The 26,623-nt window shown below is 43.9% G+C and overlaps 1 protein-coding gene across 9 annotated transcripts in view; it reads left to right on the top strand.

Annotated features, from left to right (window-relative positions):
• The window catches only part of ZSWIM8 (zinc finger SWIM-type containing 8), a 135,068-nt gene that overhangs the window by 45,281 nt on the left and 63,164 nt on the right, over positions 1-26,623 (top strand). For 6 of the 9 annotated variants that reach the window (XR_012657090.1, XM_032778294.2, XM_032778295.2 and 3 more), the window contains 2 exons: positions 17,083-17,236; positions 20,027-20,121. Coding sequence is in view for 8 of the 9 variants with exons in the window: in XM_032778294.2 (XP_032634185.1) it covers positions 17,083-17,236; positions 20,027-20,121 (249 nt within the window). In the remaining variant the exon portion in view is untranslated. Of the gene's footprint in view, positions 1-1,587; positions 1,943-17,082; positions 17,237-20,026; positions 20,122-26,623 lie in introns of those variants that run through there. The other 3 variants (XM_075072844.1, XM_032778297.2, XM_075072845.1) reach the window with 2 other exon arrangements.

The raw sequence follows: 26,623 nt of genomic DNA, 5'->3' as shown, positions 1-26,623 counted from the left end.
TCTGATAAATTCCAAATTGCTATGGTATCATACTTTTTCATGCCTACTTCCAGTTCCACTGCTTTATTGCCTACCTCCTGGGATTCAGATGGGGCACCAGACCTCTTTTCTCCCTCATCGTTTAACTCCTTCCTGCACAGGCTTTTGCTCATCTGGTATGCATCAGGAGGGGTGTGATGATAGCGTGCATGGGCCCCAGCTGACCTGTGAGAGGATGTCTTGTATTAAACAGCAGTGGTGGCTTTTGTTTATTTTTAAGGAGCAGTGCTGAGAGGCTGCAAGTGGTAGGGCTGGCTTTAATATTTTTTGGTGAGTCTGCAAAACATTTTTTTCAATGTTGTCCTCCCTCCCACCCACCTTAACACAAATATAAGAAGGTCACTGCATCCAGAAGTTTTATCACCATATACAAGATTAGCTTTGATATTCTGGAAGGATCCCCGAGGTGACTCTTCAGGGTGTGACAATGCTTAAATAACTCGTTCTCTTAGGGGGGAGCGCTAATGGCACTTAAAATCGTGGACTGAATAGAGACACTGGATTTATAGCTTGTTACAACAATCTGTAACCCCCTATCTAGCCCCCTCCCAGCTTTTTCCCCTATGGAGAATTATTAATGGTCCACTTCACCTTGAATGGTCCCTTGAAATATATTTTCACTACTTATGCTAAACAGTCTGTTCCCCCTTTTATTTAGCTGTGTTGTGCGGAGTACATTTCCCATATCTGAAGAAGAGCTCTGTGTAAATTGAAAGCTTATTTCTCTCACCAACAGAAATTGGTCCGATAAAATATATTCTCTCACCCACCATCTGTCTCTAATTATTCTTGTAGTTTAAAGTTGCAACAGTGTTTCTGTTCAATGCCCAATCTTCAAGGCTCTTTAAAAAATGCATATACAGAGTTAGATTGGCTTGAAGATTGGCATGCTGCCTCAAGTTGAGTCTGTGATGAAAGTTAGGGTTTTCTGCTTAAGGAGTTCCTGAGATACAAGCCCCTTGCCTGCCTCAGAATACACCTGATTTTAAAATTCCTCTTTCTTATAATAGAGGGAAAATGGAGGTAGGGAGAGAATCTGCACAAACTTATATCGTTAGAATTCCCAGATTGAGATCTAGTGTTTTGATACCATGATCAAGTTTCAAAGTAAACCTATGAAAAATTAGGATTTTTTTGGCTCTGTGGAAGGGGGTCTTCAGACTTGTGCGAACGATGTTTGGCTTTTGAGAGAGAGAGAAGGACAGACACCTTTCCTCACAAAATGCCCCATAGCCTATGGAAGGAGCACTGGCGGGGGGGTCAGGACAGCTGCCATGAGTTCATCTGCTCTGCCACTGATTGCTCTTAACATATCTGTACGCTTAGCAGGCCGTGTTACTGCCCATGGTTTCTTGGAAAGCGGCAGCTATCATTCCTTCCCAACATCTTATAGATAAGAGAGCTGAGAGGCTGCAGAAGGCTGATTTAGGTAGAACTGGGACTAGAACTCAAGTTTCTTATCTGGTGGAACCAGGGCTGTCAGTCAGTCAGTCACATGCTGTCCTACGGAATGGTCAGCACTGTTAGCATCCGCTGCTCTGATCGCGAGCCCACATTCCTCTCTCAGAGCCAGGAAGAGAACTCAGGAATCCTGACTTCTAATATTCTGCTGCTGTCTAGCTGAGTAATTCCTCTGCAGAGTGTTTTTAGCTGAAGTGGAAGAGGGCTGTGGTGTGAATTTGAAGGCTGCATTTCAGTCCCTTACTGCAAAGGAGCATTGACCAGGTGACCCTTGCGGTCCCTTCTAACCGTATGGTTCTATGATTATGGTTCCATAAGATGGCATTGCGCTTAAGAATATAAGAACGGCCATACTGGGTCAGACCAAAGGTCCATCTAGCCCAGTATCCTGTCTTCCAACGGTGGCCAATGCCAGGTGCTTTAGAGGGAATGAACAGAACAGGTAATCATCAACTGATCCATCCCCTCTCGCCCATTCCCAGCTTCTGGCAAACAGAGTTCTTCTACCAATTGAGTTCAGTTTACAGCTAAATTTCTTTTTAAAACTAGAGTTTTACATCCTCTAGATATACCCAAAAAGTCAAATAAGCATTAAAATTGTTAAGTAAAGGGCCAAATAGATGCTTCTAGCAGAGCCAGGAATAGTACATAAGTCCCTCTTATCTACTTGGGGAATGTTTTTATGACAGATTGACAATATCCTGAGCATACCTTGTGGAATTAAGTTAAACTTTATTGAACTTTGGGTACATTGTATTAAAAGTGCAATTGTGTATGTGTTGTAAGGGCACTGTAGGTACTTTGTCTAGTGAAGGGGAGCATGCTAGTGTTCTTCCTCTGTTAGTCCTTTTAAGCCTCGCCCGGGGCGAGGTGTGCATATACTAGTTCAAACTGGATTTTCCAGGGACCAACAGCCAAAGAGAGGGTTTTTGGATAAATAATCTCATTTTAAACTGGCTCATGGCCTTCTTCCTGATCCTGCAAATGGACAGGACCCCTGGTACACAGAGGGCCCCAATTCTTTGGGAAGGGTTGGAAGAACTGAGCTTACTAAATTCTCATAAGACTGTATGCTTGTTCTGAGCTGAAGTGGTGATGAACTGGTAACCACAAGGAATCCCTGTTGGGTAGCAAGTTGAAGGACTGTGCCTAGAAATACCCCGGTGAGAAGGGAGGGAGACAAAGGTCTCCAGCCAGAAAGGCAACAGCTGGGGAGCACCCTTGCTTTACTACTGAGGGGAAATATAGATGCAGTTGCCCTGAATTGTGACAGTTTTCACTGCAGAGTTAACTCAAGTTATTGACACTGAGTTGCTACTCTCAAGCTAGCCTAGTTTGAGTGGAGTTAGCCTGCATCCACACTGCAAGGTGGTCGTTTTAACAACTGACTAGTTGCGCTAACTTGAGCTGTATCCTCTATCCCCCACCCCACCCCCCGCCAGGGTCAGACAAATAGAATTAAAACCACCACCGTGTTCAATGTAAAGGTTTTTTGTGTGGCTGGGACTCGAGTGAGGGGCAACACTCTAGATAAGTTTGCAGTGAAGACAAGCTCTTAACCATGTAAGAGTAGCCTAAATCTACATGCTTGGCTATGCTGTCTGTACAGTGGAGCTCCTGCTGCATACTCACCTATGCAAAGCACTGTAAGAGAGACAGATGCATTTGCCTAGCAAATAATTGCACTTAAATACATTTCTGTGTGTCAGATGAGGACGGCAACTACAAGAACACAAAGAATGATCCTGTGGTTAAGACAATGGACTGGGAGCCAGGAAAATGGCTTTATCTTTGACTCTCTGTGTGATGTTTGGCAGGTCACTTAAACAAGGACTCTCTGGAGGAGTCTGCTAATTTTGGCTCAGTCTCTGTACTTCAGAGTCTTGGTGTTTCAGCTAATAGTGAAAGGGTTGGATCTGTGCCAGGGATAGGTGTAAATCAAGAAAACTCTGCTGTTCAAGGATGAGGAGGCAGGGGATCAAATAGTCATGAAAAAAGGGAGCCGGATGGCGAGGGATAAGGCCAGGTCTACTTGTCTGAGGTCAGTATATAGAATTCCCTGGAAAACTGGAGGCGGAAGGATGGTCTTTTGGTTAAGATGCTGGACTGGGACTCAGTTCAATACCTGACTCTGCCACAGACTTCCTGTGTGATGTTGGCAAGTCACTTAATCTCCCTGCCTCAGTTTCCCCCTCTGTGGTTGACTTGCAACTGAGGAGCATTCTAAAGCATTGGAAGATCCCACATTACCAATCATGGTCTGCTCTGGGAGTTTTCTATACTGGGGGGATATTTGAGCATCCCATGGGTTAGTGTTTTGCTTTGTGCAACTGCAATTTATGCAGTTTTTTAACTGACAATAGTGCTTACACTCCAAGTTTTTGGTAGCCATGCATGATTGTACATGTTTTCCCACACTTTTTGTGAACTGGCATTTCAGCCTTAATTCTTCATATTCACCTTATTACTGTATCCCAGTGGTCATCAAGTGTGGGAATGATGTAGAGGCCAATGTTTTGCTTAGTGTGATGTATTTAATTGTCAGTAGTGCGTGTGCTCTGTCCTTGGACAAAATGAAGACTCTTTAAAAAGAGCTGTCATACATGCAAGTTCTCTGTGTGGTGACTATGTCAGGAGCACTGTTGTCAAAGGATGACCCTGAGGCAGTATTCAATGTTGTCTGTGAAGATTTGATTTCCCAGCCATGAGAGAATAAACCTGTCTTGTTGACAGAGCAATGTTAGAATCTCATGGAAGCCTGGCTCAAGGCAATTTCACTTTACAGTAAACTTGAGGGATGAGACATGACCATTAGAAAAATTAATAACAGACTTTCATCCCTGGCAACTGGGTTATAAAGGCTTACACTTTTAAAGTGATCTTTGCAAGGGAAATCATTTGAATCATTTTTAAAAACACAAGTTGAGATTGCCCTTCACATTCGTAGGTTTCTCAAAATGAGGGGCTCTGCAGTTGTGGGTTTTGTGAGCCCTGAAATCAGGCTCTGCCATGCTGTCTGGCCCTTTGCAATAGGATGGTGATTGTCAGTGTTTTGGGGGACTGGTGAGTCAGGATATAGAATAGAGAGCACCTCTCAGTCACCTATTTAAATCCTCCCAAAGCTAAGCAGCGATTTAAGGGTATGTCTGCACTAAAGTAAAATACCCGTGGCTGGCCCATGTAAGCTGACTTGGGCTCTGGCGGCTTGGCTGTAAAACTGCAGTGTAGACATCTGGGTTTAGGCTGGAGCCCAGTCTCTTGAAACCTCAACCCTCACAGCATCCCAGAGGCCAGGCTCAGCTGAAGCCCGGACATATACACTATAGTTTTATAGCCCAGCAGCCTGAGCCTTGTGAGCCTGAGTCAGCTGACACAGGCCAGTCGCAGGTGTTTTATTGCAGTGTAGACACATACTCTAAGTTGCTACCGTCTGAGAGTTGTGAAATGGGTTTGTGGTCTATAATAAAGTGGGAATTTTCTGAGTCCTGTGTGTGCCTTGGTTCCCTCTGTATGTTTTATGGCTACCCAGTAGGGGGAAAGGACTGAGTTTGCTCTCAGGGAAGGCTGAGGACAGTGTGTGTGTGTGTGTGTGTGTGTGTGTGTGTCCGTCCGTCCGTACGTCCGTCCGTCCCCGTCCTCACTGTCTGGATGGATAATAAGGTTTGTCAACAATTCAAATGTGACACGACATAGGCTGATGGAAGGGATTCCTTATCAGTGTAGTATCAGAGGGTAGCTGTTTAGTCTGGATCTGTAAAAAGCAACAAAAAGTCCTGGGGGATCTGAGACTACATGTATTGGAGCATGAGCTTCGTGGGTGAATACCCACTTCGTCGGATGCATGTATGAAATTTCCAGAGGCAGTATAAATATGCGGACAAGAATCCGTCTAGAGATTAACGAAGTTAGTTCAATTAGGGGGATGGGGCCCTTTTCTGCAGTTGAGGTGTGAACACCAAGGAAGGAGAAACTGGTTTCAGTGAGTGGTTTGGAAGCCATTCACAGTCTTTGTTTAATCCTGAGTGATTTTGGTGTCAAATTTGCAAATGAAATGAAGCTCAAGCAGTTCTCTTTGAAAGTCTGGTCCTGAAGTTTTTTTTTTGTGGTTTAGGTGGCTATTAATCTTGCCTATAGGCAGAGGCCCCCAACACAAGTGCCCTGCGGCGCCATTGGCGCCTGGTTGCGCCATCTCTGGCTGGAGACAAGCATCTGCAAGAAATGCCACGAATTCAGCGGCATTTTCGACGAGACACCTCTGGAATGATTTTGCCACTTGTTGTCGGCATTTCGGCGCGCATTGCTTGTCGCTGCCCGGTCCGCTGTGGCTCGTCTTCTGGCACCCACCAGACAAGGGTTTGGAGGACCACTGTATTGTGTGTCAGGAAGTTGAAAGTGTGTTCTTCTACAGGCTTTGTGTATATTGTCATCTTTGCTATCTGACTCTGTGTCCAATTTATCTTTTATGTAGGCTGGACTGTCCGTTTGGGCTGATGTCATAGCGGAGGGGCATTTTGCTGGCACATGATGGGCATATATTACGATTGGTGGCATGCAGGTGATGAACCGGTGATGGTATGTGATTTTGGTTAGGTCCTGTGATGATGTCGCTGGTGTAGATATGTGGGGAGAGTTGACACTGAGGTTGGTTGCATGGATTGGTTCCTGAGTTAGTTACTATGTTGCGGTGTAAGGTTGCTGGTGAGAATATGCTTAAGGTTGGTGGATTGTCTGTGGGTGAGAACTGGCCTGCCTCCCAAGGCCTATGAAAGTGAGGTATCATGTCCAAGATGAGTTGTGGATCACTAATGATGCTTTGGAGAGGTTTAAGCTGAGGACTGTAGGTGATGGCCAGTGGAGTTCTGTTGGTTTCTTTCTTGAGCTTGTCTTGCAGCAGGAGGCTTCTGGGTACATGTCTGGCTCTGTTGAATTGTTTCCTTATTTCCTCGTGCGGGTATCGTAGTTTTGAGAATGCTTGGTGACGATCTTGTAGGTGTTGGTCCCTGAGGGCTTGGAGAAATGTGGTTGTACCTCAGCGCTTGGCTATAGACACTGGATCGTGTGGTGTGTCCAGGATGGAAGCTGGAGGCATGAAGGTAGGCATAGCAGTCGGTGGGTTTTTGGTATAGGGTGGTATTAACGAGATCATCACTTATTTGTACTCTGGTGTCTAGGAAGTGGACCTCCCATGTAGATTGGTCCAGGCTGAGGCTGATGGTGGGATGGAAGCTGTTGAAATCATGGTGGAATTCTTCCAGAGTCTCCTTCCCATGGGTCCAGATGATTAAGATGTCATCAGTGTAGCTTAGGTAGAGAAGGGGTGTGAGTGGACAAGAGCTTAGGAAGCATTGTTCCAGGTCAGCCATAAAAATGTTGGCATATTGTGGGGCCATGCGGGTACCCACAGCGGTGCCACTGGTCTGGAGGTATAAATTGTCACCAAATCTGAAGTAATTGTGTGTGAGGATGAAGTCACAGAGCTCAGCAACCAGTTGTGCTGTGTCATCATCAGGGATGCTGTTCCTAGCAGCTTGTATTCCATCTGTGTGTGGGATCTTTGTCAGTATAGATTATCTACCTCCCTGAGAGGTGGTAGCTAGGGTGATGGGAGAATTCTCTCATCAACCTAGTGCTGTCTACACTGGTGGTTAAGTCAGCTTAACTATGCCTTTCAGGGGGTGTGGATTTTTCACACCCCTGAGCAATGTAGTTAAGCCAGCTTTAATTTTCTAGTGTTGACCATGCCATAGGGTCATTGTGGAACAGTCTGAATCAGATCCAGATCAACAAGGGGTCCAGAGAGAAAACATAAGTTCCAATGACCCATGGATTGACACACTCAGCATGGAAGCTAAGCAGAGACCCCAGCTCAAGAACAAAGAACTGGAAGGTGTGACATGGGGGCTAAGTTGCCTCTGGAAAAACTAAGCTCTGGTCTATACTACAGACCTGTATTGGTATAACTATACCGCTCAGAGGTGTAAAAAATCCATATCCCTGAGTGATGCAGTTATACTGACCTGACCCCCTGTGTAGACAGCAGTATATTGGACAGGTGGATTAACTAAACTGACGAGAGAACTCATGCCTGTCAGCTTAGTGTGTCTTCCTTTAAGTGCTACAGAGGCACAGCTAAACCTGTGCAGCTGTGCCAATGCAGCATTTTAAGTGTAGATGTGTCTTAAGAAGGTCTGAGAGAGAGAGCCTGAAAGCGGAATTCACTGCAGTTTGGCTGGGACTCTGGGCGGATCAGAATGTTCTATGCTTTAACCTTCGTTTCTCTCTTAACCTAAGGATCTCCTACACTGTGTGCCAGTTGACTCTTAAGCCCTACTATTCTGAGAAGCTGTTTGAGTGCCCCTGCAAATAATGGGTGAGGTGCATTAGTCGCTGAAGAGTGTGCAAGACTCTAGTAGGAATCTGTCTCTGTTGGACTCACTGAGCAGAGCTCACGGTGTGAAGCAGGAATGCTGAAGCCCCAGGGGTTCAGACCTGGTCTGCACTAGAAAATTAGATTGGTTTAACTACATCGGTTAGCGTTTTAAGTGTAGACAAGCCCTCGGTCTCAGGAGGTGGTCTACCTTGAAGAAAGAATGAGATCCCTTGAGGGTTGAGCACTCTGAAGGGGCTGCTCCAAGGACTATTCCAAAGCTGGGGGCATAGCATCAATCCTGTGAAGCCATGCCATGGTCTCATTTCCACTCCCAGTGGGTAGCTATGCACATCACAATAAACCACCATATGAACTGGCACTCATTCACTGCCTCCACTGAGATCAGTTGTTATCAATTCAGTTTTTGTCACCAGCCCTGAATTCACTGAGAGAAAGCTTCAACTTGCAGTCTAAACAGGTTTTTTGAAAATATTAATTAAAAGTTGTTTCAGATACTTCAGTTGCCCCCAGATCCCCTTGTCAGCTTTTCCAGTTTCCTAATCACATTTCAAAGTTTTTAGATCTTTTCTTCTCCTCTGGCACTGTGTGAAAGACCCAGACAGACAGGGAAAAGTGACTCAATACTAAATGTGGTTGAAAGAACAAAGGAATGATTTTTAAAAAATATTTGAGTTATAGTAATCTCAGGAGTTAATTTGTGCCTGCATTTTTACCTAGTGTGGTGGTAAATGTGATTTTAAAATTTCATTGTCTCTCACAAATAAAATGGCCATGGGGTTTTGAAGACCAGACAGTTCCAGATGGGTAAGAAACCCTTGACAGAAAATGAGAATAGGTTTGATCTATCCTCCTCCAAACTCTGGTTTCACTGTTAAATGTAAAGGAAGGGGCACCCCCTTTCCTTTGTAATTCAGGTATGCTCAGATCTTTTGGATTTAAGGATGAGATTAATTCACCACAAAACAGGGGACCCTCCCACTCCCCGTTCAATGCAGATTATAGGTCACTGTTTCACATCCCTCTGGTGTTGGAAAAACAATGCTAGTCTGTAAAGGATTGACTCCATTAACTGCCCCTCGAATCAAAGGGAATGCTGCTTAGCATGTCTAGTAATTTCAGTGTAATCAGATGATCAGAAATGTAGACGTTTGAAAGCTGTGTATGCTCTTTCCATCTGTGTTCGTGTAATCCCTCAATTTGACAGGCCTGTTTGGGTTGAGGGAAATCTGGGCTGTTCTGCTGTGTGCATTTTCATCCCATCCTATCCTGTCCTCTCAAGTTAAGAGTGCCGACTGTTCTGACTGGAGGACTGTCTCTGGGCAGAGTGAGGGAAAGCACTTGGTGTGACATCGGTGCTTGGATTTTCCTTTGAAATGTTGCCTGGAAGCTGGTGGGCAGGGAGAGGCTGGGGTTGGATTGGTTTACATTCTGTCTGCCAGCGGAGGTTTAAAAGCTGGTTAGGGAGATTAAGAGACACAAAACATGGAATATCTGAAACTGTATTAATTAGGCACTGGACAAAGGAGGTTTTGGCGGGGGTGGGGGTGTTGCAGGGTGGGCAGTGTCTGACCAGGGCTGCTGTCCCAGTGGGGGGATGGGAGTGGGTTTCAGCAAAGCAGTGGGGTGCTTGGAGATAATGCCATTCTGGGATCTCTGGTTTTAGGGCCCAGGGCTGCAGTTTCAAGACTGCAGAATAGGCTGGATCTCTGCTACTCTGAGTAGTTGTGGGATCAGATTACTTTTGTCTGATAGCCAAAAAATGTATGGGCTGATTTACATATATAAAATGTATCTGACTGTATTGTTCATCCCCTTCATAAGGCACGTCTGTTCTTGGGTAATTATTTAATGTTTGTATTACCCTAGCACCAAGTGCTCCCAGTCAGGATCAGGGTTCCGCTGCACTGGGTGCTAGACAGATGTGTGCAGAGGCACTGTGCCCCTTCACTTAAGAACGAACAATCTAAAGAGAGGTGGCAGTTAGAGGCCTAAAACCATACACTGATGTGTACGTATTAGGGCTGTCAATTAATCACAGTTAACTCAAGTGATTAACTCAATACAAATTAACTTGCTTAAAAAAATTGACTATGATTAATCACAGTTTTAATCACACTGTTAATAAAATACCAGTTTAAATTTATTATAAATACTTGTGTGTGTTTTTCTTCATTTGCAAATATATTGATTTCAATTACAAACAGAATACAAAGTGTAGAGTGCTCACTTTATATTATTTTTATTAAAAATATTTGCACTGTGAAAAAGAAACAAAAGAGGTAGTATTTTTCAGTTGACCTTATACAAGTACTATAGTGCAATCTCTTTACTGTATCATGAAAGTGCAACTTACAAATGTAGAATTTTTTTTTATATAACTGCAACTTCAAAAAAAAAAAAGAAAAAGTCTACTAAGTCCACTCAGTCCTGCTTCTTGTTCACCAAACACTAGACAACAACTTTGTTGTACACTTTACGGGAGATAATGCTGCCTGACTTAATTATTACAATTCACCTGAAGGAGAGAGCATGGCTTTCGCGTGGCACTGTGATATCTGGTGTTTCCAAGTATTACGTGCAGATAAGCTAATATTTCGATGCCCTTTCCATGCTTTGATTGGCTATATTTATTTTACAGTGCAAAATATTTTGTAATAAAAAATATTAATTAAATTAGAGCAACTCACACTTTGTATGCTGTGTTGATATTTGAATCAAATAACCATTTGAAAATGTAGAAAACATCCAAAATATTTATAATACATTAAATTGGTAATTCTATTACAGTTCAATTAATGTGATTAATATTTTTTATCATTGAACAGCCCTAGTGTGTGTGTGTGCTTTATTAATAACACATTAATAGGTTAAAAGAAGTTATTTAATTTGAAAGCTGAGAACTCAAGTTAGAGAATGCCTAAATTAAGGTTTCAGTAGGCTACCGTAGGTCAGAGCCTCTCTTTGCTGCTTTGTGATTGCTATGTGCCTACTTGAATTAGCGGATTGATATGTCGAATTGCAGTTGAGATGTGACAGTCCTGGAAAATTATGGAAAAGTAATAATTGGACCTTATTTGCAGTACATAAAGTCCATTCTTAATTTTTCTGCGATTTTGCTGGCTGTCAGCCAGAGTGTGGCGCCTTTGTAAGGTGTGTGGAAAACACAATAATTGTGTACATCTGCTATTCACAATATCACAAGATTAGTAAAGCATTAACTGATGATATATTTTTCTCACCAGGATTCCCTGCCTCATATTGCATTCGGAATGGACTTGATGATTGCGTACATTTTGTTACGAAAGTGCCAGCCAGTCCTATCGCCCCACAAGCTAGCATTGTGAATTGACCTTCAGATGAGTTCACGAGAGAGTCTTTCATGCATATGAAGCATTATAAACTCTTTGAGGCAGGACTGTCTTGTGATATGTTTGTGAATACCCAGCACAATCCTGCCCTGATCTGGTTGGGACCGCTGGACACTTTAATATTAATGAATGATTAATATGACTGGAGATCAGCTTACATATCCTCCTGTGCAGGGACGGCTCCAGGCACCAGCAGTTGCCAAGCGCGTGCTGGGGGGCGCTCTTGCTGGTCGCGCCCGCGGCGACAGGCTGCCTTCGGCGCATGCCTGCAGAGGGTCCGCTGGTCCCGCGGCTTTGGCGGCTCCCACAGGCTGCCGCCGAATTCGCGGGACTGGGGACCTCCCGCAGGCAGTCAACGAAGGCAGCCTGCCTGCCGTGCTTGGGACGGCAAAAATCCCTAGAAGCTGCCTGCCGCTGTGGCTTCCTCCTGTCTACAGTCTGATCCTGAAAGCTGAAGCTCACCAGTTGTAAGAGTCTTTGGCTGAGTCTCAGGAGCTATTTGAAGAAGGAAAAGGCTTTGTTCCCAGCAGGCCATCTGAGATGAATACAGCAAGCAGGCTATGGGGTATAGTCCAGTTCAGTAATTATTTTGGTGTGGTTGATATGTGAAAGGAGGGATCTTAAGTTATATAACCAATTCCCTTCTATAGATTAAAGAAGAGGATGGAAGGAGAGCTGTAGTGGAGTTGGTGTGGATTGAGAAGCTGTGATCTAGGAGCTCTTGACAAATTTGGCAGTACATATTCCCAGTGGTACTGCCGTTGATTTGGGGGGCGTGTCATAAACAGATAGCTAAGGGTTAATGTCTCTTTCACCTGTAAAGGGTTAACAAATAGTGATCTGGAACACCTGACAGAGGACCAATCAGGAGACAAAGATACTTTCAAATGTCAGTGGAGGGAGCCTTTGTTTGTGTTTTGTGGGTTTTGTGGTGTTCTCTCTGGGTCCTGAAAGGACCAGACGTGCAACCAAGTTTCTTGCAATCTTCTCTGCTACAGTCTCTTATATATTCAGAATAGTGAGTATTAAGTAAGAAAGGCAGTTATAGTCTTTTTGATTGTTTTCTGTATTTGCAAATGTGTATTTTGCTGGACGGTATTTTGACTGGTTATGTGCTGGGGGGGAACTTTCTTCTAGTGTCTGTAAGCTGAAAGATCCTGTAATATTCCATCTTGAATTTACAGTGATTATCTTTACTCTCTTTCTTTTATTAAACATTTTTCTCTTTATGACCTGATTAATTTTTTCCCCTTGTTAAGGGTCAAAGGAACTGAGTCTGTACTCACCAGGGAAGTGGTGGGAGAAGGGAAGGAGGAGTGGGGGGGGGGAAAGGTGAATTTCCTCTGTTTTAGATTCACGGAGCTTGAATCTGTCTGTGTCTCCAGGATAACCCAGGGAGGAAAAGCCTGGGGAGGGGGATAAGGGGGAGAAAAAACCTGATTTCTCTGTGTGGTGATTGAAGGAGTTTAAATCACAGTGGTCTCCTAGTGTACCCAGGGCGAGAAAGATCTGGGAGGGAGAAAGGAGGGGGAAGGGAAATGGTTTATTCCCCTTTGTTGTGAGACTCAAGGAATTTGGCTCTTGGGGTCCCCAGGGAAGGTTTTGGGGGGACCAGAGTGCCCCAAAACACTATATTTTTGGGTGGTGGCAGCATATCAGATCTAAGCTGGTAATTAAGCTTAAAGGAATTCATGCTGGTACCCCATTTTTTGGACTCTAAGGTTCAAATTGGGGAAATATATCATGACGCAGTGGTACTGCTAAAAGTAACCTCTGCACTAATAAATAGTGCCTACTTAATGTCTGTGTATCTGCAGTTAATACCAGTCACAATCAGTGGTATTTTGTGTGGAATAAACAAAATCCTATCACAATTCAGTTTTTCCTTACCAGTTTTCTGGAAGGGCGGAACATGAGATGTCAGAGTATTGCAGCTGAATCTCTTGGAAAGTTTCTCCTTTCTGGTTACCATGAAACACCTGTATCATGCAATTGTAAGGCTCCTGGAGTATGTGGAGCTATGAGTACTTTACAGGTTTCAATTTAGCTTTGCAGAGCTCTTGTAAGTTAGGAAATAATACGTCCATTTTATAGTTGGGGAAAGTAAGGTTAGCCCAAGGTCACAGACTGACAAAACTGGCATTAGAACCTTGGTCTCCTGACTCCCCTTCCTTTGCTTTAGCCACAAGCTCATCCTTCCTCCATTTTAAAGTTTCTGGGGATGGAAGGGAAGATAATGTTTTCGCTTACTGGGATTTTTAGATATGAGAAAAACTAACCCTCTTATTAAGATTCATTGGGGCCATCAAAGAGGCTGTGAGAGGAACCCCAGACATTAAAATAAAAATCTGCATCTCTTTGTAGCACTGACTATCGTAGCCAGGCGTGTCCACCTGTATAATTAGTGAAGTCTCTAGGTATTTTAAACTGATTCAGAACCAGCGGAGGGGATTTGTGCTGTTTTTTTGGGTTATACCATAACGAAAACATGCAATTTCTCATCTAGTAAATGGAAAAAAGTCTAACCACCTTCATAGATTCATAGACTCTAGGACTGGAAGGGACCTCGAGAGGTCATCAAGTCCAGTCCCCTGCCCTCATGGCAGGACCAAATACTGTCTAGACCATCCCTGATAGACATTTATCTAACCTACTCTTAAATATCTCCAGAGATGGAGATTCCAGAACCTCCTAGGCAATTTATTCCAGTGTTTAACTACCCTGACAGTTAGGAACTTTTCCTAATGTCCAACCTAAATCTCCCTTGCTGCAGTTTAAGCCCATTGCTTCTTGTTCTATCATTAGAGGCTAAGGTGAACAAGTTTCTCCCTCCTCCTGATGACACCCTTTTAGATACCTGAAAACTGCTATCGTAGTCCCCTCTCAGTCTTCTCCTTTTCCAAACTAAACAACACCCCAATTCTTTCAGGCCTTCTTCATAGGTCATGTTCTCAAGACCTTTAATCATTCTTGTTGCTCTTACTCTGGACCCTCTCCAATTTCTCCACATCTTTCTTGAAATGCGGTGCCCAGAACTGGACACAATACTCCAGTTGAGGCCTAACCCGCAGAGTAGAGCGGAAGAATGACTTCTCGTGTCTTGTTTACAACACACCTGTTAATGCATCCAAGAACACTTTTTCCTTTTTTGCAACAGTATCACACGTTGACTCAATTTAGCTTGTGTCCACTATGACCCCTAGATTCTTTCTGCCATACTCCTTCCTAGACATCTCTTCCCAGTCTGTATGTGTGAAACTGATTGTCCTTCCTAAGTGGAGCACTTTGCATTTGTCTTATTGAAACTTCATCAGGTTTACTTCAGACCATTTCTTCATTTTGTCCAGATCGTTTTGAATTTGACCGCCTGTCCTCCAAAGCAGTTGCATCCCTCCCAGTTTGGTATCGTCCGCAAACTTAATAAGCGTACTTTCTATGCCAACATCTAAGTCGTTGATGAAGATATCGAACAGAGCCGTCCAAAACCAGACCCCTGTGGAACCCACTTGTTAATACCTTTCCAGCAGGATTGGGAGTCATTAACCACTCTCTGAGTATGGTTATCCAGCCAGTTATGCACCCATCTTATAAGTAGCCCCATCTAAATTGTATTGCCTAGTTTATCGATAAGGATATCATGCGAGACCGTATCAAATGCCTTACTAAAGTCTAGGTATATCACATACACCTAGGGAGCGCGACTGTGCCTTCTCCCTTATCACAAGGCTCGTATCCTATCAAAGAAAGCAATCAGATTGGTTGACACGATTTGATTCTTTAAAATTCCATGCTGCTAGTCCTTAGTCATCTTACTACTTTCCAAGTTTTTTGCAGATGATTTCTTTAATTGAATTGGCTCCCATCTATCTCCTGCAGCAGAAGTTAAACTAATCTGGCTGTGAAGTTTCCTGGTGTTTTTTATTTCCCTTTTATAATGGGCCACTAATATTTGCCTTGTCCAGTCTCTGAAAAATCCTCCCGCTCCATGGAACTTCCACAGATATAGCTAAACGAGGCCCGATACTCCTCCTTTACCCTTGAGTATTCTAGGATAGCATTTCATCAGGCCCTGGTGACTTTGCAGGCATCTAAACTTTTCTAACTGATTTTTAACTTACTCTTTCGTTCGTTAACTTTTATCTCCTATAACTAACCTCTCCTCCCATAAGCATTCACGTTGTTAGACATTCTTTCAGACATCTCAGTGACAGACCGAGAACAAAAATCATTAAGGCATACTCTGCATTTTCAGATTTCCTGTTACTGTTTCCCTCCTCACTGAGCAGTGGCCTACCCGTCCTTGCTTCCTCTGGCTTCTAATGTATTGATAAAAGGGTTCTTCTTGTTCCCTGTATTACCGTAGCTAGTTGTGAAGCTCAAATTTTGTGCTTTGCCTTTCTAATCTTGCCGGCCTGCAGCATTTCCGTGTTATTTCCCCTATATCATCCTTTGTAATTGCCTATCGTTTCCATTTTTTATAATGACTCACTTTTTTATTTTGTAGTCATGCAAGAATCTCGTGTTACCCAAGGTGGTCTTGCCACATTTTCTATCTTTCTACCCATTCGGATATCTTTCTTTGGGGCCTTAATAGTGTCCCTTTGAAAGAAGCTGCCAACCTCCTCAGTTTTTTTTTCCCCTCAGTCCTTGATATCCCAATGGGACTACCCTGTCAGCTCTCTGACTTACCGAAAAATCTGCGTTCCTGAAATCCAGTGTCTCTATGCTGTTCTCACCTCTACCCTTCCTTAGAATTGGCAAGCTCGATGCTTTCATGATCACTTTCACCCCAAAGCTTCCTTCACTTTCAAATTCTCAACGAGTTCCTCCCCAATTTTTTTAAAATCAAGTATCTAGAACAGCTTTCTCCTCGCAGTCGCTTTTCAAATCCTTTTGAAACTAAGTTTGTCTGCAATTGCAGTCCAGGAACTATTGGATAGTCTGTGCCCTGCGTGTATTTTCCCAACATGATATCTGGATAGTTGAAGTCCCCCATTCACCGACTAAAATCTGTGGGCTTTGGATGATTTGTTTAGTTGTTTGAAAACACCTCATCCACCTCTTCCACGCTGTTAGGTGGCCTGTAATTAGACTCCTAGCAGTGAACAATCACCACTTGTTTTTTACCTCCTTTCTCCAACCCAGAGAACTGTCAACACTTGCATCTCGCTATGTCCACTTCACCCTCGGTCAAGGTGTTCACATTCTTAATATATAAGGCAGCACCTCCTCACCTTTTTTCCCCCCCTCATCCTTCTGAGCAAACTATACCGATCCAACAAGCCAACATCCATATCTACGTGTATTATCCCAACCAAGTTTCAGTGATGCCAACAATGTCATAGTTGTATTTATTTATTAGCACTTCCAGTTCTTCCTGCTTATTACCCATACTTCTCGCATTTGTATATAGGCATCTAAGATACTGGTTTGATCTTGCCTCCCAGTTTTGCCCTGACCCTCCTTTCTCTCTGCCATTATAGCCCACGACCCCTCTTGTTCCTGACCCATCTCCCAGTCTTCATGTTCCCCACTTACCTTTGGGCTTTGCTTCAGGATGCTCCCCACAGGGTTCTAACAGAAAGGGTTCACACATAAGCAGATGGGTTCACAAGTGTGTGCTACTCCTGTGCCCTAGGGCTGGGAACAGACATTGGATTGGCAGGTGACTCTCTAGAAAAGTTTTATGCTGCCACTCCCTTGTATCTAAACCCAATTGAAGGAGAGAAATAAGAGGAATAGCTTCCATTCCTTCTGTTTCAGCCTCTGATTAGTTTGGCTTTATCTATGGGTAATTGTATCTAATATTGCTTGTCCTGTTAGATGGTTTGGTGATTCCACTGGTGGAACTGTCTGCGAAGCAGGTGGCATTTCACATTCCATTCGAGGTAGTGGAGAAAGTCTACCCCCCCGTACCTGAACAGCTGCAGCTTCGGATCGCCTTCTGGAGCTTCCCAGAGAACGAGGAGGATATCAGGTAATATATTCTGTTGTGGTCGCATTTGTACTTTGAAACAAATTGATCTCAGTACAGGAGAGTCCTGGATCAAATTGGGATCTCTCACTCTCTTTGTACCATTCTAATGCCTGCATCTTAGGCACATTTTGTGTGGGTTTTTCCCTAGTTTGAATCTGTTGCTGAAGAGGCAGGATTTAACAGATCTGAAATTCTGAAAAAGACATGAATTCCTGTGGAGGTCTTTCAGGGTGCCTGTGGCAGTGAGACAAAGGCTTGGGCTTGCGCTCTGGTGCTAAAAACAGCTGTGTAGATGTTGTGACTTGGTCTGGAGCTTGGACTCTGAAGCCCATCCTAGGGCAGCATAGTCCAAGCTCCAGCCCAAGCCCAAATGTTGATCCACATTTTTAGTGCTGTAGTGTGAGCCGAAGTCTGTAGCCCCAGGCTCTGAGACTCACTTCTGCTAGTTGTGTAGATGTACCCTTAGTCATAGCAATTCAACTCCTGGGTGGTGGGCCAGAGAAGTGGTCTGATTTCTTACATGGTTTCAAATATATCGATGGTTATTTGATCAATAATCTTTCTGCTTTTGGTTCTTTTGGAATTTTGAATATTGAGTGGTTCTTCAGGAATTTCCCATAAATCTCTTCAGTTGTGGGATGCGAGCGTGTGCATTCAGTGTGCAGCCAGAACCCTCTAGTAAATCAGTGCTCCAGGAATTCCTTTCACTACTTAGATGAGAGTAAACATGTTTCAGAGGCAGGGGAAGATCTCTACGGGAGGAGGAGTCCCAGATGTGCCCAGTAAAGCTATAGAGGAATACAGGCAGCTAGTTTCACTATGTGATGACTGTAAAAAAATCCAATAACTTGCCTAATGGGTGCAATGATTGCAAATCTTATTAAGCATTTGGGTGACTGTCCCTTAAAAAGGAATCTGTAGTCATGGTACATATTTGGAACCAGTGACACTGGGAACTGAAAAAGGGCCTGTAAAGCTGAGTCTTTGTAGAAGGTTTAACTTCAAAGGCTTTATGGTAACATGCAGGGTTAGCAATTTCCTGGGGAAAAACTGATTTAAGACAGGGTACAGTAAATACCTGCTTAAACCCAGTTTGAACCAGGAAAGTGGTGGTGGGGGGAGGGGTCCCGCAAGCACAGAACACTTTTTTTCAAACTTTGGATACATTCATTCAAAACTGAGGAATAGACTCGTCTGTCCACTACATCAAAGAATGCTAAAGAATGCTGTGTGCCCAAATGGACCTGGACTGATAATCTGCAACTCTGAATGCTTCAAGCCTACAACTCTGTACCGTGGTTTTCATACAATCAAATGTTTTTTACTTTTGTTTATATATGATTAAATATTGAAATGTGAATCATGACATGCATAGCTTGTGTATTAATATTGCTCCCATTGCAGTTTTATTTTTATTTGTACAATCCTAAATTAATATGCGAATCTGCTGCCTTGTGTAACCACAATTTGAATATGTTACTAAAACTAAGTATAATGTGATGGTCATTAACGAAACAGTTTTTAAAATAGAAAATGCCTTAAACTGTGACTAACTAGTTTTTCCCAAAGAGGTAAAAACCATGATTTTATCTGTGTAAAAATCGCCTCTGGTAATTACTTACCATCCCTGGTAAAATGTCTAGAAATGTCAGTGATTACTCACAGGATCAGTTAGACAGAGATTAATGATTTTTGTAGATAAGGTGTTAGAGAAAAATGACCAAAAAGAATGGTCCCCACTTTAAAAATGAAGCAAGAATGACTTTCAACAAAACCTAACTTATTTAAGACCTAACTTATTTAAGACCCAAAAAGAAGATGACCACTGTATTAACAAAATTGGAGGCAGTCATTAACTGCCCAAAATATTGAAATTGCAACTACTGACCTCCTGGCTTTTTTGCCAGAGCAACATCACAAATACCATAAATTTGAAAGAGCGGTTGCATTCTAAATCCCTATTTCATCCCTCAGCTGTGAAGAGTCATTCTTGAGAAAAGTATGAAATTTCTCATTCTTCATCCCAGCTGAATTTTTTTAAATTTAAAATAAAATCTCTGTAGTCGATTTGCATTAAACCTGCATAAAAATATATATGCCTCTTTTACAGGATCAAAGCACAGTACAAACAATAGTTAATACATTTGTTTTAAAACTTAAAAACTACATTCATAGCTAATTAAGTGAGGAAAAGTGCTCTTCACATTTTGTGAAGAATTCTATTAACAAAAATCTTAAGATTTTAATCTAAAGCTTAATTTGAATTGCTCATATAGTTTGTGAACCAAATATTTTTTCAGTTGTGTTCAATATTAAATTGCTGGCCCAAATCTTAAAATACTAACTTCAGATTTTTGAGATGAGGAGATCAAATAACATTCCTACCCACTCACCCCAAATCCCTAGCAAAAACAAAAGATAAAGAACAGCAGCTATGGAAGACTGATAACCAGGTCTGATAGTACATCAGCTGAATCCTGTTTCTAAATGATGCATCTGTCTCTCTCTCATACAGAAGAAGCACAGAGCCACTTACAATGGATCTTCACTCTATGGTGCTATGGAGGCAGAACTCTTTACTGCAGTCACTTATCTCTTATGCCTCACCTACCCAAATAAACAAATTCTCCAAATTTCAGTTTGTGCCCTTTCATGTCTCTTAGCTAAAACTATCCTTATGAATTCAAAGAAGTGAACACTTGGTGCTCCTGTAGGTTGGGAATGGGGTGCAGCTCTGCTTTTTTCCAGTGAAGATTGTATTTGAAAGGGAACTATGTTTGCTTTTCTTAGATTGTACTCCTGCCTGGCGAATGGCAGTGCAGATGAGTTCCAGCGGGGCGAGCAGTTGTTCCGGATGCGGGCTGTCAAAGACCCTCTGCAGATAGGTAAGAACGCTGCATCTGAGCTTCTATAGATATTTTATAATCTCAGATCATAGCTCAGACAAAGGAATAATGGTAAGACCAGAACCTCAAGATGAGCCTTATTTTCTCGAGGACTCTTTTAGTTTAAAGCCTACAACAGAGGACCTGTAACCAGAAGCATCCTGGGTTAAACTCCCTGGTGAGCCATGCACTTGTTTGTGTTGGAGCTCCGGACAAGTTAGTTTGCTTCTTGGAGCCCCATTAGTTCAGGTGGAAAACTGAGTGAAAAGCAGGCACTTCCCTGGAATTAGATCTGAACATCTCTTGGGGAAGTTTCATATAATGCATTTGTCTCCATGATGTTCTAATTCTTTATAAATCAAGTTACTGATAATCTGGCTTTCTAATGGCAGGATGAAATTCATGCTGCTAGTAAAATAAGTGCACTGCAGAGATTGTGCAATTCTGATGAATCCTTGTGTGCAGGTGAGGGCTGTATGTATGTAATTGTACTACAAGAGGGGAAGGAAACCTGGTTTTCATCCCCCTCTATGCTCATCTTGTACTTCTGCTTGTTACTGTAAGGCAAATCCTTATTTGTTGCATTTCTTTACTAGGAAAAAATTACCACAACCCTCCTCTTTATAGGCAAGACAAGAAGGAATATCAAGTTAGTTGGCTACAGATTGATTTTAGACAGGAAGAAATTAGGAGAAATAAGGACATTAAAATGGCAAATGAAAGAGCTAAGACAGTCAGATGCAGATGACCAAGGGTATGTTTACACCAGGGATTGGCAACCGATGGCACGCATGCCAAACACTGCATGCAAGCCAATTTTGAGTGGCATGCTGCTGCCTGCCGCGGTCCTGGCCCTCAGCCCCCCCGCTCACCGCTCTCCCCTGTAGGGGCAGGAGGCAGAAGCTTGGTCCTGGGCAACCAAGCTTCCCCCTCCCCTGCTTCTTTCCCCAGCGTGTTGCTTTCTTGCCCCTCCTCCTCTCCTTCCCTGCACCGATCAGGTGATGGCCCTTGCAAGGGAGAAGGGGAAGAGTGGCAGTGTGCTTGCTGTTCCGTAGAGGAGGCAGAGAAGAGGTAGGGACAGGGCCTTGGGGAAGGGGGTGGAACAGGGCATATCCCTTCCAGCTCCCTGCCATGAGCTGCTCAGGGCAGGGGTCTGGGAGCACCCGCATGAGCCGAGCACCCCAGCCTTCTGCCCTGACCCTTGAATGACTCCCCCCACAGCCATCTGCCCTGCACCTCCACACACCCCCTGCCCTCTGTCCTGACCGTTGAACCCCCTGCACCCAGCCTTCTGCCCTGACCCTGGAACCCCCCTACACACCCAGCCTTCTGGTCATCACCCACCACACACCCCCAGCCCTCTGCTCTGACCCTTGAACCCTCCCACAGCCTTCTGCCCTACACCTCAGCCCTCTGCCCTGAACCCCCCCCACAGCCCCTATCCTTCTGCCCTACACCCCCCACACACCCCATCCCTCTGCCCTGATCCCTGAATCCCCTTTCACCCACCCCCGGTCTGGGGTCCCGGCTGCAGGCCCCTTGCCAGCCGACGTCCCAGCCACAGGCCCCACTCAGCCCGCTGCCGGCCTAGGTGAACAGAACCCCAGGCTGGCAGCGTAAGATCAGCATTTTAATTTAATTTTTAAATGAAGCTTCTTAAACATTTTGAAAACCTTGTTTACTTTACATACCACAATAGTTTAGTTATATAATATAGACTTACAGAAAGAGGCCTTCTAAAAATGTTAAAATGTATTTCACGCGAAACCTTAAATTAGAGTGAATAAATGAAGACTTGGCACACCACTTCTGAAAGGTTGCCGACCCCTGGTTTACACTGTAATCAGAGGTTTGAGTCTAGCACTGTAGACATTCGTGAGCTGCCTTTGCTCTAGCTAGCTCGAATAATGATCGCAGTGAAGCCTTGGCAGCATGGTCAAGCCGCTTGAGTACATTCCCCAAATTCCAAGCAGGCTTGTAAAATGTGTACTTCCCTGGTTTCATTGCTATTGTGCCTACACATGCTGCAGTTACACCTCTGATTGGAGTGTAGACATTCCCTTAGTGTTGCTGTTTCTGGAAGATGGGCAAAATCAGGAGGGGGCTACACATGCATGAAATGTAAGCTGCAGGAGGACTTACAGCGGCTCACACATCTGTTGAAGGTGTTGGTGTAGAGGAGGAAGATGGGAGAAGGTGGCAACAAGGAAGGGAAATTTGTATGGAACTGTTCAATCTCAGCATTGCTGACGGATGCTTTGCCCTGGATGGATATGAAATGAACAGATTAAGAAGCAGAGGAACTATCAACCTGACAAGCTGTTGAAAGGGAGCCGCAAAGTAGGGGAAAAGAAAATGGTCTTTGAGATGTCCTGACTCGGAGCAGAATAGCAAATAGCAAGGGAGAGGGGTTTGAGAAAACGACCAAGGTATCTGTCAGGATTCTGGGGAATGTCTACTTAGTGCAACCCACGTGGGAAGAATCTCTTACATCCATGAAGTTTTAACAGAATCAAGGACAACTTCAGGGGTCTTAGTAATGGACTGAAACAGAGTCAGTGAAGGTGGCTCCCATTGATCAGGGAGGTGACATAATTTCCACCATTTCCCCTAATTGTTTCCTCTATCCTGTAAGCATTACTCAGACTTGTCTGGGTTGAGTCTGGTAGCTAGTCTACATCCATGCCGTGGTCTCTGTGAGACACTAGATAAGTCGCTCAATAGCACGGGCAGGATTGGAAGAGATTTATAGATCAGATGCCCTTAACAGCCTAAAGGCATTGTAACAGCCCCTAATGGCCCTCTGCTGCTATAGACCTCATGGGCAAGTTGGAAGGTAGATCACAATGTTTTTTGCATATTGAAGCAGCCTGTAAAAATGCCACTGCTCAGCACTCCTAAGGGATTTCAACTAGTCCAAGGCTGACTGTAATAACAATAGTTGGAGCTTTAGGGAAGGAGGCAGTGCTTCCTCATATTTGCAGAATATGGGCTATCAACCAGGTCAGTGACTAATCTGGAGCTAATCAGTGGAATCGAGCCAAATATGATTCAGTTGAAGTTTGAGAGCACTTACAAACCACTGATATCAGGACTAAAATGCTGACAGGGCCCTGAAGAAAGAGCCGTATAATAGCTATTGGACTTCGAAGAAATGCAGAATGTGTTAAAATGAAATTGGCTGAAATTCAATAATGCCTGGGAAACTAACAACAGAAAAGGACAAAGTATTTAATGTGGGGAGGCTACCATCGAAACTTGTTCTAGTAATAAAAGGGCAACAGGGAGGTGTAAAGCAATGTTGGGAACCTTTAGGAAAGGGATGGATAATAAAACGAAAATATAATGCCACTATATAAATGCGTAGTAGGCCCACTCTTTGAATACTGCATGCCATTCTGGTCACCTCGCTCAAAAAAGAAGTTAGAATTGGAAAAGAGCAATGAAAATGAGTAGGAGTATGGAACAGCTTCTATATGAGGAGAGATTAGAAAGACTAGCACTATTCAGCATACAAGGGAGATGATGGGGGGTAGGGAGGGAATATAGAAGTATATAAAATCACAAATGCTGTAGAGAAATAATAGGCAAGTGTTATTTATTCCTTCACTTCATCATAACACAGGAATGAGGGTCACTCAATGAAATAAATAGGCAGCAGGTTTAAAACAAAGGAAGTACTTCTTCACACAGCACACCGTCAACCATTGGTCTGACTAGTATGGCCATTCTTATGTTCTTAATGTAAAATTAACAAAAGACAGTAAAATCATACACCAACTGGGCCAGTGGAGGAGGATGGAGGGGCTTTAAAAAAGGGGGAGAGGAGGATGGCAAACTGCATAAGATAAAGTAAAGGGACTTTTCATTTCTATATGCAACTGGGCCTCTTTCAACCAGTTATGCACCCACCTTAAAGCCTCACTAAAATAAAGATATATCAAGTGTATTGCTTACCTCCGATCCAATAGGCCAGAACCCTTGTCAAAGAAGGAAATTAGATTGGTTTGGCATGGTTTGTTCTTGACAAACCCATGCCGATCATTCCTATTGTCCTCTGGGTGCTTATGGATTGTTTTTTAATTTGTTCCAGTATCTTTCTATGTATCAAAATTAGGCTGACCAGTCTATAATTCCCTGGGTCCTCTTTGTCCCTTTCTTTAAAGATAGGTTTTCCATTTTCCCTTCTGCAGTCCTCTGAGACTTCATCCATCCTCTGAGTTCTCAAAGAAATTACTAGCAGTTCTGAGATGGCTTCAGCTAGTTCCTTAAGTACCCTAGGATGAATTTTATCAGGCCCTGTTGACTTGAACACATCTAACATAGCTAAATATTCTTTAATTTGTTTTTTCCCTATTTTGTCTTGCGTTCCCACTAGCGATTAATATTTATTGTGCTGAGTATCTGGTCACCATTAACCTTTTTAACGAAGACTGCAGCAAAATAGGCATTAAACACCTCAGCCATCTTGATGTCATCAAGTATTAGCTCTCCTTCCTGACCAAGTAGAGGACCTATGCTTTCCTCCCTCTTCCTCTTGTTCCTAATGCATTTAAAGAATGACTTCTTACTCCCTTTTATGTCCCTTGCTAGATGTAACTCCTTTTTTTGCCTTAATCTTTCTGATTTTGTCCCTGTATGCTTGTGTTGTTCTTTTGTATCCTCCTTGGCAATCCATCCATGTTTCTACTTTTTGCATGATTCCTTTTTGATTTTCAGATCATTTAGAGAGCTCACCACACAGCTAACAACTGTGACAAAGTCAGGCCAGAGGGCTGAAAGAAGATGCCCATATTAGGTTGCAGGAGGTAGATAGCAGCCTATGGGGAGCATCCACTGAATTCAGGACTCAAATAATTATGGTGGGCAACAGAAAAATAATGAGGATGGGTGTGAGGGTCAGAGGGTCAAAACTAGGGACCCCCGAAGAGGACACCGAGCAGAGAATCCCAGACAGCACCCACGGCTCCTCAAAGGTGTCAAGGAAGCCAGCGAATGCTGCCCAGAGAAACTCTGCCCGGAGACATGAACACAGGGAGGACTGGAAATAGGCCCCACAGTTGTAGAGAACCCCGTCAGCCAACATTCTCTCCTGGTTTTATAGATAGCCACTTTGGCCATTGCAAAGAGGAGGTTGACGAACAGGTCCTGCAACTTTGTGGGGCCACAGATCGGGTGTGCATATATAAAGAGGTGTGGGGAGAAGTGTAGCCAAAACATAAAAGGAAGTCCAGGAGAAGCCGGAATAGGGGCTGTAACCTGTTGCACTCAAGACAGGCATGCTCCAGGATCTCCCTCATGCTGCAAAAGGGACAGGCGTCAGGGATGGAAGTGAACAGCACCAAGTGCATATCCATTCTCACAACTCTGTGAAGGAGCCACAAGCTGATATCACCAGCGGGCCATGGGACTAGGTTAGAATACAGGCTGGCCCAATGGGGTTCCTCACCATCACTATGTGGCAACAGGCAGGTCGTGCAGTTAGCTCGAGGCATACAGGTGGAACTGCCCAGGGGCTTACGGGACAGGGGCCTGAGGAAAAGGTCTAGAGAGTGGGGTGGGGTGGGCGGGGAGCACCCTCCTGTAAGACCCGCTTGTTAGCCCTAGAATGTTAAAGGCCTCTTTTCCTACAAGCTGAGAAGGGGTTACCTCAGGTCAGTTAGGGACACCTGAATCCAATTAGGAGCTGCCTGAGACCTTTTAAAATGCCTCCTCTGGTGAGAGCAAGTGGGGGAGAGAGAGAGAGATACAGGCTAGTGGCAGCAGGGAAATAGGCTTCTCCAGGGTGAGAGGCTGTGCTCCTTCCCATAGGGGAAACCAACCCAAGTGTCTGCTAGGACAGACACCCCTGGGCAAGCAACCGGACAACACCCTGCCCCACTGAGAAGGCAGGGAAAGATATCCCCCTTTGTTTTTGTGTTTGTGAGACTGTTTCCTTTTTGTTTCTTGGCGGATCACCCCGTAGGCTGACCCCGAGGCCTACCCTGAAAATATGGCCAAAGGAGCACAGAAGAGGGAAGACAAACACTGCCCAGAGTGGGGCAGATTTACCCCAGGCTTGCCACGGCCAGAGGGGGAAAGGTGGCATGAATGCTTCCTTTCTAATCTCGTTTTCACTTGCTTGTAACTTTCCAAACTTCTGCCTTTCTGACTTGAGTTTATGGGACAAATAGAACCTTAGCAACACCAGTCAGCAAAATGGCAACTTTATTATGAAGGAATAGACGCTATATACATATGACATCAGTTTAACAACTGTAGTAGTCTGGGTTAAGATGCCTTAGATAGGGCTAAGAAACATTAGTGTGGAGTGTTCTGCCAGTGAGGATCACACCGCCGCCTTAGGCCTTGGCTACACTTGCAGGTGTGCAGTGCTAGGAGTTACAGCTCTCTTCGTACAGCTGTGTAGGGAAAATGCTGCAGTGTGGCCACACTGACAGCTACCAGCGCTGCAGTGTGGCCACATTTGCAGCATTTGCAACGCTGTTGGAAGTGGTGCATT

This window comes from Chelonoidis abingdonii, chromosome 16 (genome assembly GCF_003597395.2).
Source record: "Chelonoidis abingdonii isolate Lonesome George chromosome 16, CheloAbing_2.0, whole genome shotgun sequence".
In the NCBI taxonomy this organism is placed as follows: domain Eukaryota; kingdom Metazoa; phylum Chordata; order Testudines; family Testudinidae; genus Chelonoidis; species Chelonoidis abingdonii.
The sequence above is the reverse complement of the archived record's forward strand: the minus strand, read 5'-3'. Positions and strand labels throughout refer to the sequence as shown.